General features: G+C 31.2%; 1 protein-coding gene across 1 annotated transcript in view; it reads right to left on the reverse strand.

The window, feature by feature from the left end:
• Positions 1-1,242: 1,242 nt before the first annotated feature.
• LOC140437023 (serine/threonine-protein phosphatase alpha-2 isoform) overlaps positions 1,243-21,205 on the reverse strand; it is a 42,083-nt gene continuing 22,120 nt past the window's right edge. The window contains exons 3-5 of the mRNA XM_072526244.1: positions 19,368-19,703; positions 7,396-7,692; positions 1,243-4,406 (exon numbers count right to left, since the gene is read on the reverse strand). Of these exons, the coding sequence (XP_072382345.1) occupies positions 4,243-4,406; positions 7,396-7,692; positions 19,368-19,703 (797 nt within the window). The 3' untranslated portion in view covers positions 1,243-4,242. The remainder of the gene's footprint in view (positions 4,407-7,395; positions 7,693-19,367; positions 19,704-21,205) is intronic.

Consider the following 21,205-nt stretch of genomic DNA (forward strand, 5'->3'; position numbering starts at 1 on the left):
TAAAACTAAGGGGATATGACTGTACTGGAACAATAAGACAAAATAGAGTTCCTAAGTGTTGCCTTTTGCTGGACAACAAAGTAATGGCTACTAAAACTAGTTCTGTTGATTATGTTATATATAAAAATGACGGAATTATCTTGGTCAAATGGATGGATAATGCTGTAGTTACGGCTGCATCAACTTGCTACGGCATCAATCCTCAAAGTTACGTCAAGAGATACTCTAAGCAACAGAAGAAAATTATTCGAGTACAAAGGCCTTTGATTATTGCAAAATATAATACATTCATGGGTGGCACGGATAGAATGGATGAAGATGTGGCACGATACAGAATTGGCATCAGAAGTGAAAAGTGGTATTGGCCTCTTTTTACTTGGCTTGTTGACGTATGCCTACATAACGCCTGGGTGCTTTATAAGAAGTCCTCAAAGGAAAGAAAAAAAAACACCTAATATAGTTTTCCGCCGAGAAATTGCACAGATGTATTTGCGGAAATATGGAGTACAGCCTAGACGTCCTGGTAAGCTTTCAGTCAGCGGGAATAGTCTGTCCATAAATAGAATGTCCGACAATCTACGATATGACAAAATTGACCATCTTGTTCCAGTTCCTAACGGCAAAAGACGTAGGTGTGCAGGAGAAGGATGTTCTTCTGTGATACGTACACAGTGTAAAAAATGTAATTTAGGACTTTGCATTGAGTGTTTTGAAATTTTTCATACACGTAGTAAATACATAATGTATATATAGGTAACCTCCCTGTGTGACCATATGGTCACAGCGTTTTTTTCTTGTTTATAAAAAAAAATAATAAAAACATATTTTTACGTTTATTTAGTTTCATCCCATTGTCATCTGCAGTTATATTTATGAAAAAATATATTTATTGATATTCTGGTAGAAAATGGGTTAATTACAAGTTTGGCCACGAAAAAGTATTACTTAAAAAAAGAATACTGATAACCATAGTTTAATTTGTGTATCTACAAATGTACGAAATTGACCAAACAATAAGCAAACATACAAGGATTAAAAAGATCCCAAGAATACGTAAAATGTCTCCCTTAAAACCTATTACGTTTTGCTGTATCCTCTTTTCCGATATTACAGAGATATGAAGCTTAAGTATTGCGCAGAGTGTAGAACGTTGTAATTACGTTTTTGCTTGCCTTTGACAAATATATGGGTCTTTCATATGGGATTAAACAGTATCGACTACACAGAAAATAAAAAACAAGGTTAAAATGAGATTTGTTAAAATTTTATTTGGTGACTCTTACGCATATCAACAGAACCAATGAATGAATATTTACAAAACAAAATATATCAATCATCAAAATTATCAATTACAAATTTCGAAATTCATTCAAATAAAGATGGATTGTTATTTTGGAACCAGTACAAAAAGATAATTAGTGCACATACTAATAATGAATAAGTGACACATTTTTTTTTTGACCATATTTACAATTTACTCATTCATAAATCTATTTTTTACCTAATTTAATAGTTACTTTTGGCATGAGGGATGATGTTGACAACAGTGTGACATATAGTTATTGTCTCTAGATTTGCTCAATACATATTTTTTTATTATACATTTGTTTTATAACCGCCTTTGAGAACAATTTGCTTTAAAAATTAATTTATTTGTATAGTTTTTTCAACGAACATACTAATCTAGCAGAGAATATTTACAGAAATATATATATTGATTCAACAACTATGGGCACCAATAACGAGCTAAGTGCCAGAAATTAGGCCAGACCACAAAAAGTTAGCTAAATGCGTTCACCAACAACCTATACAGTCGACTGAGTCAGTTATGTTAGTTTAAACTATGCCTGAAAATGCTTATTGAGCACTCGGTATTAACCAATTAACTAGTGCCGACATTTTACAGCTGATCACGAAATTTATGTTTGAAAACAACCAATAACAATAAACCAATACAATGGAATGTCGAAGGACCCGATGGCATATTTCATAATGTATCTAATATTATTATCGAATTTGGATCAATTTAGCGCGAACCAAATTGTTTTGACCTGCAGAATATTAGCAATTTAAACTTCTGATGTAATTCGATAACATCGGACGTATATTTTGCAACATATGTACCTTTTTACTCCAAATTTGACACGCCGTGTATTTGTTGTTTATATACCACGTTTCAATCCTCTATCTGGAGATATCTGTAACTTTGCTCCTACATTCAATACATTTCATCCATGGGCCAAAAGGAATGTATGTATCAAGTTTCAGTATTCTAGAACTCTTCCTTCAACAATTATTGCAGATAGACGATATGAATTCAAGGACTTGTCAGGTCTTTTATAAAATAATGGAATATTTGGTTTCTTCCCATTAATATTTGTACTGTGATATTGATTTGAACACCCTGATTACACTTTGAAGGAGCAACATAAAACACAATCTCTGTGTCGTTACTAAACTTCAACTACTAAAAATTCTGACTTTAAACGAGTAGCTGATTTATACATAAACAAAAAAAAACTTAATATTTCCAAATGCAGTTGATTAAGAGTTAAAAACCTCAGCCGGAATTGTTTAAACAAGAACTATATAATAAAGTATGGAGCACCTGCAAGATATGAAATATAAATAAATTTAAATAGACTGGCGGAAAATGACGGTAGCTGTCCACCGACTGCTCGGGTCGTAAATTGTATCTGCGCCAAATATAAAATTGATGAACGCGCAACTTGAGTGAGGGGCTTATATCGGCCACACTATAACATATGAGCAGTAATAATGTTTATTATTGTACAGTAAAAGTAATAAATGTATTAAATTTACCAAAACAAACTTCTTTTGCTGGCACTTACCTCGATGTTCCAGATAAATATTCTCATTAGCATATTTTATGTATTCTTAATAAAATAAGTATGGCATATTTAAATTTAAAAGTTGGGGTGCCCAAAAATTGACTTGTTTTAGAAATTCCTATGCTAGATCTAACTACCTACTATTTTTTAAATTTTATTACTAATTTTTATACTAGGAAAAATATTGACTATTTAATGCTTAGTTAGAAAGCTATTTTCTTCCTTATTTTTATTACTGAAGAAATATCTCAGATTGATACCATTCTAATTTACAGTTATCCTGTGTTGTGATGGCACTGCCTTCTTTCTATCGACATCGGTTGGCGACTTCTAATGCACAAAACTATTTATTTAAAAGTTTGACATTATTAACACCAAATTTGTTCTTATTAAAAAAAATCCATAAATAGTTTGCCGGTTTATAGGCTGCGATCTGCAATTATTAATAATTAACATGATTTCGTCTATAACTGGTAGACATTATCAAAGGCGATTCAGGTTCACTGATGATGGTTCTCCTCTAGAGTAGGAACCTACCATCAACAGAAACGTTGGTGGGTTTCATATTGGGACTAAACTTTCAAGTTTGCGTCTAGCTCAAATCATATATTCTTTCTCAGTCCATTTTCTCAAATTGGATTGTCTGTCCACGACTCGCATCATCAAGTAGCTATTATTAATCAATATTCCCATGTAGATATAGAGGAGGAGCGAATATTGATAATAACTAAATAAATATAACCTCCAAACATTTTATAGCATTAACCTCGTTACCTATCACGTTTCATACATTTTATTTAAGTATAAAAAAAAACATAATATTTGGACTGGTTCCGACATAACATTTTCTTTACTAACAAGTTCCTCTAAGTAGCAAACACGCACGAAATTTGGCGATGAAAAAAAATAAACTGAAACGATTGTATATAAAAATATATTTATACAGAGTCAGAAAAGAACTGTGTAAAACATAAAACTGTTTCTATGTGAACCGAAAAAAAAAAAAATTTGAAAGAAAAAATAAATAAGAAATATCGATTTGTAAATTAAGAGAAGCCGTTTCCATTATTTGAATTGAATATCCTAAGTATGTTGTTTATCTAGTTAAATAAATAGATATTACCCTTTTCTAGTAATATCAGATATAAAATAAAGTAAAACGGCCGAAATAATGCAACATTTTAAATACTAACATTCACTTCTTTTTAAGAATATTGAGAACTTTATTATTATATAGTTTACTATCCTAACCTATAAAACAACCAACAAAAACATGAAGAAATCTTAATTTATCTTTAATCTTTTTAACCTTTAGAAAATTTTAGTATTTAAAATGTTTTGAACATGTTTATGTTGCGACTAAACCTAACCTTATAAATATATTATTCATTCACTTCTTCTTGTTTTTATTCGTTGCGCCTCTTGGCGGCGTCACAGGTCTGCCTGCGTTCATGTTGTACTGGAATTTCCTCTTGTCTGCTGGCTTTAAAATTTGAAAACTACACATTAGTGTCTCATCCACCGACATCATCGCACCTGCGTTATCAAACTCTCCTGAAAAATCAAATTATCATTAGAAATAGTTAATTTGCAGATAAATACTTAAAAGTAAATTGAGAATATACTAAATTGAGTGGTACACGTTTAATACAAAAGTTGCTAAATCAAATTAGACGATAGTTCAAACGTTTTGTGATTCCTTGATTTTATATTAGGCCTATTTCCTTTTATAAATATCCTCTATAATTCAAATTTATTCTGGTTAATTAAAACTGCCATGTCTCTGTTTTGAAATGCAGTATGTATGTATTTTGATGGCTGAACAGATTCTGGTTCAGGAAATTAACGGTTATTTCTTTAGCAGAATTTGGAGAGAGGGTGGAGAAGTTTCTGAATGCATTAGTTTCGTTCGCGGTACTACTAATGGACGTGTTCAGGATCTATTCAAGGCTCTCTTAAGCGGGTTCACGTTCCGATATTTAGTCAGACTTGTGGTCCAACCTCCGAAGTTGGATTGTTGGAAATCTAGTTGTATGAGTCGGAACATTTAGATGACGGAGACATTTAGACTGGCGACGGAGTGGGAGCATGAATGAAGGAGTCGGATCAAAACTTTATTCAGTCAGCGCTTTGGAAAAAACCCTTGAGTACCTACTACACGCCTTCAGTAATGAACAGCGAAGTAATTTCTGAATTTATTGATAGACATCTTGTCAGACATCTTTAACTATCTTATAACTTTATTCTTTATTAAATTTATTCTGTTAAAAAAAAATAATAACAGACGATTCAAAAATAACCCACAAAATCAAACGATGTAAAAAATAAATGAAAACCCAATAAACTTCTATAACTTTTGAGTTAAACAAAAACAAACACATAACCAAAAGTAAATAAACATAGGCCAATGCTAACGAATCAGCTGTTTAAAGATGTGGTTTAGCCCTAGCGCACAAAGAGAGAAGTCAGGCGTTCTAAGTTCCTTGTAGTACTTACATTCTAATCTAATAACACACACTGCCAATGGTCAGAACTCGGCGGTCACTGAAAACTCTGCTAGGTCGGAAACAAAATTGATTTAGTTTGAGAAAGATATATCAGACTCAGTTAGTTTCTGATAACAATCCAAAATGATATGATTCTCTGAATAGGCAAAACAGGAAAACAAAGCAAATATGCACAACAGGTACCCATAACAGATGGAAGGCAACCCGTAAATACATATATCTGACTATTTGGTCATTATCAGTACGGTGCAAGTTATAAAAGTAACATGTTAACTTGGGAAAGGATCACAATAATAAATAAAAAGTTTGGCTTGAAATCACAAGAGAGACGGGAAATAATGATGGTAAGTAAAAGAATATTTTTATTTTTTTTTAATTTATATTTAGTGTACTATTTCAAGCACTACTCATTAAAATATGAAATGTCTTTCTATGTATCTACAATTTTATATAACTAATAAAAACATTTATTTCAGGTAAACACTGGAGTATTAAATGGAAGAATCTCAAGGATAACTACAATCAGTTCCAAGAAAAATTTTTCAACTCACTCAGGCCAAGAGTAAAAAAGAAATATAAAACTGGCCCTAGGCAGATCTAATGAGATTTTTAGACGCTTTTAACCAGAAGGACAACCGAATCAATGAAGATGATTAGCATTTATTTCTAAGGTATGCTCAAAGTTTTAAAAAGTTTGCACCCAGAACGCAAGATACGCTAAACTAAATATAGCAACTTTATTTGCTCGGTATGAGTTGCAAGCAGCAAGGTATAATAGTGATTTTATCCCTGAAATTAGGACACAGTTCCAATCAACAGATCTTTTCACCAAACATCACCAAGACGGTTACATCCCCATCATCAACAGGGCAGATCGCTGTCGACACATTCAAATTTATTTACTTCTAGAATACGTCCTGGAAGTAGATACCAGTTGATACGATTAGAGAAAATGCTAGTCTTTCTACATTGACATCACAAGCAGTTCAAGAAGAATCACAAACTTCTCAAGAATTCACCAACTATGTTACTACGCTGAGATCGTAGCATACGCATTTCCGGATTCAGACACAGATTGTTTGATTCTTTCACCTACTTACCAAAACTCGCAAACAATAAAATGCTTAGTAATAATTTGTTCAGTAGTAATCATAAGTAGTTTTTAGTTAATTTTTTTTTTAATTATATATTTATATGCAATTTCATTTCTTGATGTATATCCTTTAAAATAAAGAAATACTATCTTAAAAAAACTTCCAGCCTCTTTCGCAAGAATGGACTTCTACCAGTTGGTATCTTGTTTTTATATAGCATGCCTTATTAAAGTGTACAATGTACAATATTAAGTTCTCCTTGATCTTCTCGCTTGCTGTTAATTGGGTCCACCCAGCATTTTTTTTTCGTTTTTTTCTCTTGGGCGCCACCAGACTCAGTAAAAGTAATGCTTCGTCGTCGAAAGAAGAACTATCTGAGAACATGTTTCAGGTTAAATACTCAGAAAGAAACTGGAAAGCTGTTAATTGACCGCCACATGTGTGCGCTCTGACCTAAAAATAAAAGAATACAGAACTCGGAACGCCTGACCGCTGTCTGTGTATGCGCGCGGGCTTAAGACACCAACATAGCATATTAACCAACATTAATTTGTTTCAAATATTTACCTTATATAAACGTGTTCGAACCTTAATTTCGTCATTTCCGCCATTTAAAGACTATTCGCTAAACTCTTTTGGAATGTGTATGAATTGCAACAATTTTAAAATAACATTTATATTTTAGAATACTATCAACAAAAAAATTATTGATAATTACATTTTTTGCTTACAACTATCAAAAAAATCATTTTAAATGTCAACATTTTAAATACTCAAAAAGTTTTTATGAAGCTTTACTTTTTGTTTTTTAAAATTTCCTCGTTCAAGTTGGTCCAACCAACATTTTGCGTTTTGACTTGCATCTCTATTCTATATAATTATCCAAATATTTAAGAATAAAGGAGAGAAGAAACAACCTTGATTTTGAAAGGGTTAACTTACCACAATAATTTGGCGCACTAAAGAGTGTCACTAACTGTCTTTTGGCGAAGAATTCATATCCATCTTCTACGACTTGATGCGCTCGACATATCAAATCAAAATCGTGTTTGTGCAAGAACTTTCCTACAACTTCGGCACCAAAAGTAAAACTAACTCCTCTATCGTTTTCTCCCCATCCCATCTGGTCTTTGTCTGGATCAGACCACAAAAGATCACAAAGAAGTCCTTGGTCAGGTACATCGGTCGGTCTCATAATCCTTCTAATTTGTTCCATTGATTGTAAGTCCGGACTTAAACCTGTAACAGAGATAACAAGCGTAAATAAAGGTACTATTGAGTTCAAAATATAATACACATACTCATACACATTAAGAATTAGTCATTAAAAGAAATTGTTTCCCTTGCTCATCCATAAAATTGCTGCGGTTGCTGCCAACCACAGTGACTTAAATTATATCAAAATATGGCAGCAAATGAAAGACTATGTAGCTTTTTCTACTTTTCGCATTTCTTGCGAAAATTGCGAAAGAGCGTCGGAGGTCTGTGTAGCTACACATAATAAAAAAAAATTAATGAAAGATAGTCGTGAATTTATGAAGTATTCATAGACAACTGCAGAAAATTGGAGAGCTGTTGTGAATCATGTGATTAAAGAAGAGGAGACAATATAATGTTCTGGATAGCCTCACATAATAGACTGTAAAACCAACAATAATTTCCGTAGACGGTTCTAACGATTCATATAATTTTAGCGAATAGGATGATGCTGTAGACTGAATTTCCTATCCTGTAAAAATTTAATATTTACCTTTTAGAGAGCACCTTAAATAGTATTTAAAATTTATTACTCCATTGAATTTTTTAACTATAGAGGTATGCAAGAAAATACATACATATACCCGTTTGCGAATTAGCATTTTAGTATGTATTTGTAAAATTGTTAGGATCTGTGTAAGAGATAAATCTCATTTTGAATGTATGCCATTGCAGACTGGTCTGACATTAAGAAATGTGATAAAATTTGATCGAGTAAAATATACACAAATGAGGTCTTATCGGCAAAGATCTTCAAGTGACTTAAAAACCTGATATAAAAATTAAAAAACAAGAAGTAAAAACTGTGATGTTTGCCAATGTCTGTAAAAAAGACTAAATGAAAAAAAATGTCTGTAAGAAAAATCAACACACGTTAAAAAAAACTATGCTTCTCAAAATAATAATATATGACTTCTATAAACGTGATTAATTAATTAACTTAGATATCTAGAAGGAGAAATAATTATCAATATGCAAAACAAATATTTTTACCACTTCATAACAAGATGTTTTGCAATAATTGTACTTGACCTATTTTATCTTTATACAAATTATTTGAATATGAACCAAAACAAACATGTACTCATTTTTATTATCTTATTTTTATTGTCTTTATGTTAATAGAACAGACTTCAATAGAAAAAAGACAAAAAAAGCAATTTTTGAAAAATATAAACGGAAACCACATAATTATACAGACAAATTTACTAAATAGCAATCCCGATCTTTGAAATATATCCATGAATACCCTGTGATACAAAAAATCTAAAAAATGTAAGCTATTTTAAACCCCTTTGACAGTAAACTAACTAAATATATTCCTTCAATAAGTTGAGATTCAGTGATATTTTCAATTCTCTTTTGGTTCAATCAATAATAGAATATATAACTATGATATCGAAATAATAAGGCCTCTCGTTCACTGGATCCGGAAACGGACGAAAGTTCCAAACACGTGGCTAGGAGAGGTGCGCGTCCACTGGGCCCGTACCATTCGTACGTTTTCGTCCGATTTCGGACGGTGCCGGATCCGATCCCAGCCTGTTGGGATCTAATTGCGAAATGGTGCGAAACTTGAATCAGGTGAGATTGACACAATGGACCGTGAACGGTTAATTTTGCTAATACTGAAGAGAAAATATCTATGGAAGCAACGTGAATAGAAGTATCAGATACGAAATGTACAAAAACAGTTGTGATATGAGGTTTCTACTGAAATGTAATTTCCAGATAGGTGAAGGCTAAGAATGTGTTGGAATATGTCCTTTTTCATTTAACAATAGTGAGAAGTGGTGGTCATCGTCAACTTGGAGATCGTACCACAAATGAGCCAATATACCCACACTTCTCTTCTTCGTCAATATTGCCTGACACGTCAATGAATCAGAGGAGATTGTTAAAAAAAAAAAAGCACGTTCCGTAGAGCTTTCATTACACCATAGAGTTCGGACATACTGAGACAATAGACGATCGGCGTTCGCACAATTTCCGACGGAAGGATTAATACAAAAATAAAATTTCGATCCTATAAATTATTTTTGTCTGTCCGTTCGTATGTCCAGCCTTAGATGAAAAAAACTGTAATAGATAGGGAAAAACTGGCGATGGATTCTACTCAGCACTTAAAAGTTATTACGACAACAATTGCCAAAACTGAAATAATCACTTTCGGTTATGAGAAAATTAATAAAAAGTATATAACTGGCAAACGACGGTAGATACATTTCTTTTGACAACGGATATTCGTGATCAGTGTGCGAATACTTCTAGTGAATACTTTTGTTGACTTCCGGTTTATTTTTGATCTTTTCAGATGTAGATTTAGTCATGGATCATGCAAAAGTTGTTAAAAATTAGAAACTCTTATTTAAAAAGATTCCTTATTTAATCGAAATAATTTCGATCCACAACTTTTTCCTTGCAAAATAAAAATTCATACATAAAAATTGTAATAATATAGCCGCTGGAGATTTAGTACATAATACCGGGCGATGATAAATGAATAAATACTGACACTAATCAACGTAGTGTCATTAATGTCATCACTTTTTCCCATCTATGTTCTCGACTTTCTAATGCTCGCCTACAGAATATTTGTTCGGAAAAGAATATCATCTTCTTGTATTACGTCTGTTCTTGTGACATTGACTGCCATATATCTCGCCATCTTTTAAATGAACTTCCTGGTGGTCTGGTGTCTATTGGCCTTTTGTTACTGGGGTTAGTCTTTCACTATTCATTTATGTAACATGTTGGTTCCACTCCCATCTTCTCTGTCTTCCCTATCATACAATATCCTGTATTTTATAAGATCTTTTTTTTTTGGTTATTTGATCTCTAGTTTCCATCGCATATGACATGATTTTTCTTACACATGATTTATATATACATACTTTCCTTCCGAATCTCATATCAGTATTTTTCCAGGTGACATCCCTTAGCCCTTAGACATCCCCTAATATATAAGCTGCTTTATTTGCTTGTTTTCTGACACGCTCTTTATTCTATAACTGCATATTTCTACTCCCAGATGTCTTACATTGTCATTATCTTGCATTTAAAATATTGTTCCCACACTTTTTCAATTATTTCATCATTAAAATCTATTTTGCATCATTTGGGTTTTATTACCACTAAAGATTTCATTTTAAATGTAGATATTTTCATATTGTATGTCTCAGCCACTGTATTGAGTATTTGTGCCTTTCGCTTAGGTTATCTGCGTTATCTTAGATCAGGATTGCCAGATAATCAGATTGATAACCAGACTAATGTCTGTCAGGAGAGTAATGTTGATCGCCAATATAGGAAATGGATAGTCAACATACGAAGAAGTTTAGTGTTATCTTTAATTATCTTTACCATTCTGTTACACATTTTTGTAATGCTACATTATACTCGATATGCTTTCCTCTTCTCTTGTGTCAAATCTCTGATTACAGTTTGAATCATGGTTGATATTTTTGTTGCGTTAAAGTTAATTTTTCTGACTTTTCGAGAGGCAACATCATATACGTAGTTATCTTGTTAGCTGTGAAATATTTTTAGATCCAATTAATAAACATGTTACCAATGAGAGAAAACTTTTACATGAACTCGGAAATAAACCATAAATATTTATGATACATAACATTTATAAAATTTCTTTGGAAACTGGAAAATTGCCAGGAAATTCTAACATAAAAAGTGTACTTCTAGTATTAACGGATATATGATTCAGGGATAAAAATAGTTTATAATTTGAGACTACCCAATTAAATCTTTTTAGGTCTTACCATATCTAGAATTATAGAAAATTTTAAATATGGTTCGTTATATTAGAAAGAATGTTTTCTTCCTAGACGTAAAGATAATTCGATAGTATAAACAGATCTCAACACAAAAAAAAATAAATAAAATGAGAAATTCTTCTTTTTCAGGTTATATCTCATCGCCGGCGATTGTGAGATAAACATGCCATGATCTTATTTGCAATAGTCTCGAATAGTCTCGGAAGTTTTTCATCCAAGAAGTATTTATTCATATACATATAGGTCCTCTAATATGTCTATAATATGTAAGTGAAAAGTGTGCCGATTATTTCATTTATACATATAACCATTCAAATATTTATATTGATTTATTCGCTCTATAAATCTCTCTTATCAATCATCCTGTCTTATTTTCAGAATGCTAGGAATTTCAGAAAAACAGTGTGAATTAGTTTTTGACTAGTCTAAATAGTAAAAGAAAAATTAAAGTTCTGTAGAGATACAGACAGCATAAAATGTACAGCTGAGAATAGACAATTACGAAGAGTAATTACACAATTACTATTGTTAATGATAGTGCAACGGCAGCCAATCAGAAAAACAAATCAATATCTCAAGGGTTTTTTTGGTGACATTATAAGAAGGAACCCTGAAATTCTATCTCCAACTAGGTATTAAAATTTAAATGAATGCAATATTACTGTAATGTATGTTTCTTACTGTTATGTATGTATGACTGGAAAAAGTTCAAAAATGCATCCCAGAAAAGTGTGAAGATAACAACAATTTATTAGATAACAACATATGTTACACAAAGTTTTGGATTGGCAAAAAGACTTGCAAAAAGGCAAAAAAAATTTGTAGTTTTATGTAAAGTTTGAGTCTAATTTTTCCATTAAAAGAATTATTTGTTTTTTTTTGTTGTATCATCTTTTGGTTTTAAAGTTTCTACTCTGCCCATGTTTTTGTGGGCTGAACTGAGTAGCTCTATACCCGATACAGCCAGTCCGAAACCCGGAGAAAAAAAAAGAGAGAGATATCTCAAGGTAAAGCATATAAAAAACCAGAGTTCGGTTGCCCCAGCTGATAGCACTCTGTAGAAATCCTTGTCCAGAGTACAGAGACAAAGACCATAACGACATTGAAGGTATTGAAAGATAAGAACATTCGAAACGTCTAATTCGGCAGAAGCGGCAGCTCACGAAAGGAAACGAAAAGGACGGGAAATCTTTTACCATCGACCTCGTGTCACTTGTAATTTTAATTTTTAATACTTTTAATATGTAATCTTAAAGGTTATTACACCTTTTCAAGTGGTTAGCTTCAATTGTTAACTATATGTACACTGATGATTGTCTGATAAGACCGTAAACATTCTAAAAATTTAATCCATTTGGAAAATATAAATTTTCCTTTTTGTACACGGTTCACAATTTGTTGATAGCTCACTACAAGTTTAACCCTAATTAGAAAACTGAAATACAGAGAGGATAGGTAATACGATATAATAGTAAAAACCAACCTAAAACTGATGGTTTAAGACGTTTTCAACTAACCCACCTTATATCTGAAGGAATACAATACCTTATAATCCTATTACGGGGGTATTTTGAATGGTTAGAAATGAACGACCAGTGTCGTAGAGTATATGATTGAAACATTTATTTGAACTAAATAAATATATTTTTTAAATTGTACTTATGTAAATTGTATTTTTTAATAAAACTTATTTATTTTATTCAAAAATAAAAAGTTTCTTGCCATTTGTAAAAGATACGTTTATTTAATTAAGGAAAAAGGCGCCAAATGTCGCCTGGCAAAATTTCCAATGTGTTTTAAATGTATCCATTATTTTCGAATCCGGAGAAAACTAATAAATATTTTTGAAAAATTTAAACGCAGAATGAAAGATTACATTATTACTCAGGGCAGAAAGTCCCTGAAAACTTCTACAATGTTTATTTTAATATGTTATGTAACAGGGGTGAAAATAAAAGAGAAAATATAGTATAATTTTTAATTGAAAATATTGCATGCAAAAGAAACTTTTTATTTATTCTAAAAAATATTTCATTCTGCCTTTAAATTTTTCAAAAATGCTTTTTAGTTTTCTCAGGATTTGAAAAAAAAAATGGATACATTTAAAACACATTGAAGATTTTGACAGGCGACATTTTGCGCCTTTCCCCTTTAATACCTTACGATTACAACTACTATTACTTACCTTATATAATTACGATTAGAAAACTATTCAAATTCAAAATAAATAGGATCAACTTCGGAATCCGAGTCGTCTTGAGGGTTAATAATTAGGTTAATAATCTCTACGGTCGCATTAATTATGTTATCAAGATCCCACATTTTGTGTTCTTCTTCTATTACATGTCTTACTGCATCTTTCCAGTTTTGTTTTGTAATATGTTATAAAGACTCGTATAACAATTCACGTACAGCTTGTATTTTATATGACGTATTTTTTCTAGCCACATAACTTTTCATTTGTGCCCAAATGAGTTCAATTGGATTTATTTCGCAGTAGTAGGGTGGAAGTCTAAAGACTGTGATGTTTCGCCTTTCCGCCATTTTGTCAACTACGTATTTCTTGAACTTAGATTTGTGTTGCCGGGCAATTTTTAAAAGTTCTGCTTTTACCATTCCATCTTCGTAAGGCAGATACTTATTCCGCAGCCAGTCAAGAACATCCTGTTTCTTCCACGCATTCGTTAGAAGTCTTTTTACTAGTCGTGAATGATAAGGTGCATTATCTAATACTATAATTGAATTTGGTGGTATGTGTTCAATCATTTGCTCAAAATACTCTTCGAAAACATCAGCTGTCATCTCCTCGTGATAGTCTTTTTGCTTTTGGAATGAAATTCCAACAAACCATGCTTAACAAATCCTTTTTCACTGCCAATGTGAGAAATTATTAATCTACTGCCTTTACCAGAAGGTAGACCAACCTTCCATAAAGGCTTGCCTGGAGCTTAATATATTTTTATCTGACCAAATTTTTTTTAGAGTATGACCTGAATTTACCTCCGTTTCATCCTGGTAGAAGATGGGTCTTTCTTCAGCCCGGAATTTTCGTATGAATCTTAGATAATTTCTTCTCCAACATCATCTTCTCCTCCCGGTCAATCAAAAGTGATTTTCGGTCTGATTTCTCCCACCGGAAATTTAATTCTTTTAAAACTTGCCACAATTTAGTTTGTCCGATATGAGGCAAATCCGGGTCGTCTCTAACTTCTTGTAAAATTTTGTTTAGGTTTGGTATTTCTTTTTTGAAAAAAAATCCATGAATTTTTCTTCGAATACCGTTTTTGGCAAATTCATCAATTTCAATAGGCTTTTTCCCTCTCTTTAAGTTTTCGTTTGTGTTTGGGTTAGCTATACCGTGTTTTTTTCTTTCTGATAGGAACCTATATAAAGTTGACTCTCCTACGCCAGTCATGTTGGCACAACTTTCGACTATGTTGCGAACAGTGTTTGTGGGATTCTGAGAAACCAGAGCATCGTGAACATTCAGGACAATAGTCTTCTCTCTTGGTGAATAGACAGACTTACTGACTGTACGCAACAGTACCGGTGTAAAACTTGATGATGAAGCCATCACAAACAATCCAACAAAACGAGCACGAGCGAAAGGTACGTATATGTTCGTAGGTATATGGAATAAAAAATCACTCACGCACTGCATATAATTCGCAAAAGAAATATTCGAGACGCTAATTACTGCCGTAGACGCGGAAACACCGACGAGCCGTAAATTACATGCGATCAAAAACGTACTAAACAAAAAAATTGTTTTCGTTCGTAATAACTTCACCCTTTCAAGTTAGTTTCGAATATAATTATATTATTAAAAATCTGGGGAATTCCATCTTAATTATCTTGCAACGAATAGTACATTCGGATATGAATTCCAGGTTTTCTAGTAAAGTGATTAAACGCGAAGATTAGTATTGAAATATCCAAAGAGATAAGGTATTCTTATTTACAAAATTGTTAAAGGTTAAATTCTTATTTTTATTAATATAATATAATAACCAACATTAGTCGTGAAAGTTTTAATTGTTTTTTTGCTAAATATATTAGTATTAAAATATTATCAATATTATATATAACAGTATTAAAACATTATATTATTATTTAATGAATAAACACCTTAGGAACGCCTATGATTTACGACCGTTTTATTAGTTTGAGGCATATTTCGTGCTCTCAACAATTTGTGAACAGAGAATACACTAGAAGTTTTTACTTCACTGTAAGTTTTTTCAAACTATGGTATATGGTATGGTTTTCCTTTTATTAGTGAAGGAATGGAAGTTTTTTATTACCTAATGAAATTATCAAAAACTCGTTTAGACTGGAATTCTCAAATTTATTGATGGTTGAGTTTACCGAAAGTACAAGCTGAATATAGCCGCAAATCTCAACAATGAAATAAAATATTTCGGTTTGGCAGTGTTGGGATGTTTTTATAATGCATATGTTGTATGCTTCAAATATAAAGACAGAAAGCTTTTAAAAAGTACATTTTGATTATACTATTTTATGAATTCTGCAATTTTTAATTTATATGAAACAATAACTAGTAAATATTTGTCTCTTTCGAGATTAATTGCAAACATCTGTTGCAATATCGAAACTGCTGATTTGACGATTGCCAAATCTATCCCCTAATCTACCAAAGAGCAATTGCCAAAAAATATTTCTAATACTTAACTGCAATTAATCTCCAAAGAAACAAATGTTTACTCATTCTTGTTTTATATAAATCAAAAATTGCGAATTTATAACATAATATAATCAAAATATGCTTTTCTAAAGCTTTATCTCTTTATATTTAAAGCATACAGCATATACATTATAAAAACATGCCAATACTGCTACACCGAATTTTTTTGTTCCATGTTTGACATTTGCGGGTATAATCAACTTGTACTTTCGGTAAACCCAACCTTGATTGATTGAATCATTAGTAGAAGTTTTAGGAGAACAATTCCAAAAAATTCGAAAAGAACAAAAATGGTCGTTGTCAGTGAGCAAATAATTCCTTTCAAGTCATTTCATTTCGTACATATCAAAAAAGGCTTACATACTATAAAATTTATATATTGGCAGGTTCATAAGATTTTGAGGAATATACTGGAAAAACTTCTGTTTTTCAGGTTGCAATGATATTGGTTCCAGCTGCAATACTATTGTATCACTTTGTAAAAGTATCAAGAGGAAAACAATTTCCCTATATTGACAATTGGTTTTCACCAATATCTCTCTTGAACGATCTGGTTGAAAAGAAAGAATATTGCCTAAAAACATCACATTCAAATCCTCTTCCTAGATAGCCTTTATTGCCTGACCTTCAAATAGAGTTAAAAACGGAATATTTGTCTAGCAGAAGCATAGTGTTGCTTATCTCTAACTTTTCTTCTGCCAAACTTGTCAATACCATTATAAGATGGGATACAAGAAAAGATAATCTAGATTTTCAGTTCTCTTAATAAACATTACAGTTGTGAATTGTTGGCTTTTAAATATATTGCAACCATTTTGGTATTCAAACACTGAATTGTTCCTCTTTCAAGAGTCTCAATGCCGAGACCTTACTGAAACAAGAAAATACGTTGGAACATATTCAAAAATTCATCAATCATATAAAATATTTTGAAAGTTAATGCAACGGTATGTACTAACAAATTTTTAGTACTAGTTTTACCCAATATAAATGTTTATTCTCGTTACATATATCGAAAAATCAGTTTTGATTTGTATACATATAATACCTAAAGAAATTTGTAAACATAATTATGTATGTAAATTTATTTAACAACTTCCAAGATTTACGTTAATCACTAGATAATAATAGGAAAAACCTTAACACAATCACTGGTAAATAACAATAATTGTAAACAAGAATTTGTTACCGTAATTTGTAAAAAAATATATATATATATATATATATACAAAAAGGGAAAAGCTCGGTTTAGACACCCCAAAATAAGGTTCGAGAAGTCGCTCGTGCGAAAAGGTGTCCTAATTTCAAAGTAAACGGGAAAATCTCTGTGGTTGGCTGTATACCAACTTGAAAAAAAAAATTACAAAGATGTAAAGACTTCTGATGTATGATGGAATATTTTACATAAAGGAACATACAGGAAAAATGTATGTTCCTTTAAAGTGATATACTATAACACCAACCTTGTATCATTACAATTTTACAATATATCTTCATTTAATCTAAATACCCCAGGAAACGAAGCAGACAAAGCATTTAAAAAATTGAAAAGTTACTGGGCGCTATTTTTCAACTGGAATATCTGGGAGAAGTCAATAGAAAAGGCTCGTGAGCCTCGAAATTTTTTCTGCGTCATGATTTTTTATTAACATTTAAGCAAAAAAAAAACGACTTTTTTCATTAATTTCAATATTGTGAATAAACTACGCATTCTAGATGAAAACGATCAACAGAAGACTTTATTTAAAATACATATTCAATAATTATCTATAAAATGACATATTCAAAATTAAAAAATGTTTATATAAAAAAGACATTGCAAATTAAACCCGAAAGTAAGCAATTTTTTCAAGTGTTTATAATTATTAAATTAAACGATAAAAATATTTAAAACACATTTCACAATGTGAGTTTTTATGTAATTACTTATGCGAAATATGGGCCCGATTGGTCGAGTAGTTTTTATTAACAATTCTATTTGTTTGCTCTGCTACATAGGAAACATTGGAAGATCTGATATGTTCACTTAAAATGCAATCTAATAAATCGTTTTGGCCTGAGCTATGTTTAAAGAGGGGGCTGTATTTGCACAGTAGATCAAAAACGTGCCGTCATCCTTTTACTTTGAAGTCAAACCGGTAGTCACATGAGTTGAAAAGAGCGGGTGAAACCGTCCAAAGCGACAAAAAAAAAACGGGATATGGCAATCCGGGGGCAACCGAGGAAGCATATCTTTCTCATCGTCTAAGCACAGAGCGCTGGATATATATATATATACATATATATATATATATATATATATATATATATATATATATATATATATATATATATATATATATATATAATTATTTTATTAATAAACATGTATGGAACTGCATTTACTACTCCATGTAGCATGTGGTCGCGCGATCTGTTGTTACAGTCGTTTAATTTTATCAATCGCAATACAAGCCAATCGCAAAACACAACAGTACATACATTGCGCTTCAAATAGCTGCTGCATACAGTATTCTTCAGATTTCGTCCCAGACACCAACTGAAGCAAAGAATACTCCAGGGAAAAAGATTTGAATCAAATAAAGAGTTGGAATCAGTGTATCACCCTAGAAGGAAAATAGGTTGAATAAGTTCGAATTTTGACTTAGGTACAAGGTTTTATTTTAATAGTTAGATCTGAGACTTATGAAGTGATGTATTAATAAACAAACTTATAGACCAAACAGGGACTAATTTATTATTAATTTATGCTTAGTACTACATAAATGGGAGAGAAAAAATCTAAATATGTTATAGATGTAGAGCAATGGGATGTAGTATGTGAGACTAAATAAAAAATAAACTGTTGCAATTGATGAAGTCTAATAAGTTATCAGTGCTTAATATTCTGTTACTTCTCTCAAATAATACCACCTACACTAATATAAAATTAAATACTTAAAGTATGTTATGATTATTTATGTCTTGCAAATCACACAACTGCAAAATAAGTGATATGGAAGTAATAGGGATTCAAAAATCACATTAAAAGTAATTAAAATTCAATTCTAAGTATTGTATTATAAATTCGCTTTTTATTAGCTTTATGTGGCTTGTGTAAAAAAACCACTTTTAAAATCATCAAAAATTCCTATTAGTCACGAACATAAAAGCTAACTTACCACCATGACAACAGAAAATTTTCTCATCGACGATGGCTGCTACAGGTAGGCAATTGAAACAGTCCGTAAAAGTCTTCCACAACTTGATGTTATACCTTCTTTTACATTCATCATAGAATCCATATATACGATTAATTGATGCGCATTCATGGTTGCCTCTGAGTAGGAAAAAGTTTTCTGGGTATTTAATTTTGTAAGCGAGAAGTAAGCAGATGGTTTCCAATGATTGTTTGCCACGATCTACGTAATCTCCCAAAAATAAGTAGTTTGATTCTGGGGGGAAACCTCCATATTCAAACAGACGAAGCAAGTCATAGTATTGACCATGTATATCACCTGAAACAAATTACAAGTTATTTATAATGTATCTATTATACAAATAGGATATTTACTACGTTAAATGAAAATAATAAAGTATAATCTCTAGTTAGGATAGTGTAGTTTTCCTAATAAAAATTGAAATTACATAACTGATATAGCTTCTATGAAAGAGTATTCTTTTCCAAAATATTCCTAATATAAAATGTATGTAAGTAGTTCTGCTGTGGTTCAATAATTCTATATGTTTGACAAAATAAGATTACTACTATTAGTCACTTCACGATTTAACTGGCTGATTGGTTTCACGGTAACGGTAAGTAAGGTACATTCACAAATATAGTGCATTGACATTGCATAATTTTGGTTAGCGAAAGTACGAATGTTATACGGAATATCGCGATTTACAGAGAAAATTAAAGTTACAAAATCATTACCAATTTTTATAAAAAATAAAATAAATAAATAAAAAATAATTAAATATTTATTTACAAAATTATAACACTGCTATACAAAAATATTAATATGGGAGGTCAGTGTCACTATCACTATCATCTGTTAAATTAATTACAATACTTTGAAAATTATCTATATGAAGATAGGGTTTCTTAATTTTTATAAACAAACAAGCTATGAATTCAAAGTGTACTCCGTACGTAATTGTATTATGACTTTTTTTTAATTTCTGAAAAAATGCCAGCTTTTCAAATAAGAAAAATAAATTCACGAGCAAGGGCGAAAAGAATATTATAAATGTTTATAAGCAAAAAATTGCAATGATTTTGCAATTAAGTTTTGCAATGTTGAAAATGGTCTTTTTTAACTTTTTTTAAACAACTCTCTCTCTCGCTTATGCTACCTGTAGAATCATTGTTCAAGTTCATTATTTTCTAGAGTTATACTTAGTTATTGAAAAAAAGTTGTTTAGGATAAACAAATTGAATAAATTTTAAACTAATTTATGAGGCACTCTGAAATTTTAACCACATTTTTAATTCTATAAGGACCAAATTTCCACGCAGTATAAACTTTTTCTATATGCAATTGCATTTTGACAGTTGCTAAATTAATATTTTGTACTTCACTATTAATAAGTTGAACTACCTACAGGATTAAAAACACAGTATGGTGGCAGTCTTAAATTATACGACCCATCCTTTCTACACACTATCACATATTTTTTTTTATAGATAAGGTCTTTAAAATTTGTAATAATTCTTTTTTGCGATATGTTTCTTCAAAATAAATATCATTATCGAACATGTAATTTTGAATAGTAACTTTAGTATCGTTGGCACAAAGAGCTTTTTATTAATTGTCTCCTATGATCAGACTCATTGTCTTATCTTATATAATATAGTCTTATAAGACTATATTTGGTATTAATTTATTTTTAAACCAGGCTTCAAATATCTCCACGGTTGGGTCTTGGTTATAATCGACGCATAATTCACAATGTTTTTGACAAATAAAGACAGAGCGTTTGGGACTCATCCGTCTGATCCGGTTTGGAATATCGT

This window comes from Diabrotica undecimpunctata, chromosome 3, assembly GCF_040954645.1.
Source record: "Diabrotica undecimpunctata isolate CICGRU chromosome 3, icDiaUnde3, whole genome shotgun sequence".
NCBI lineage: Eukaryota > Metazoa > Arthropoda > Insecta > Coleoptera > Chrysomelidae > Diabrotica > Diabrotica undecimpunctata.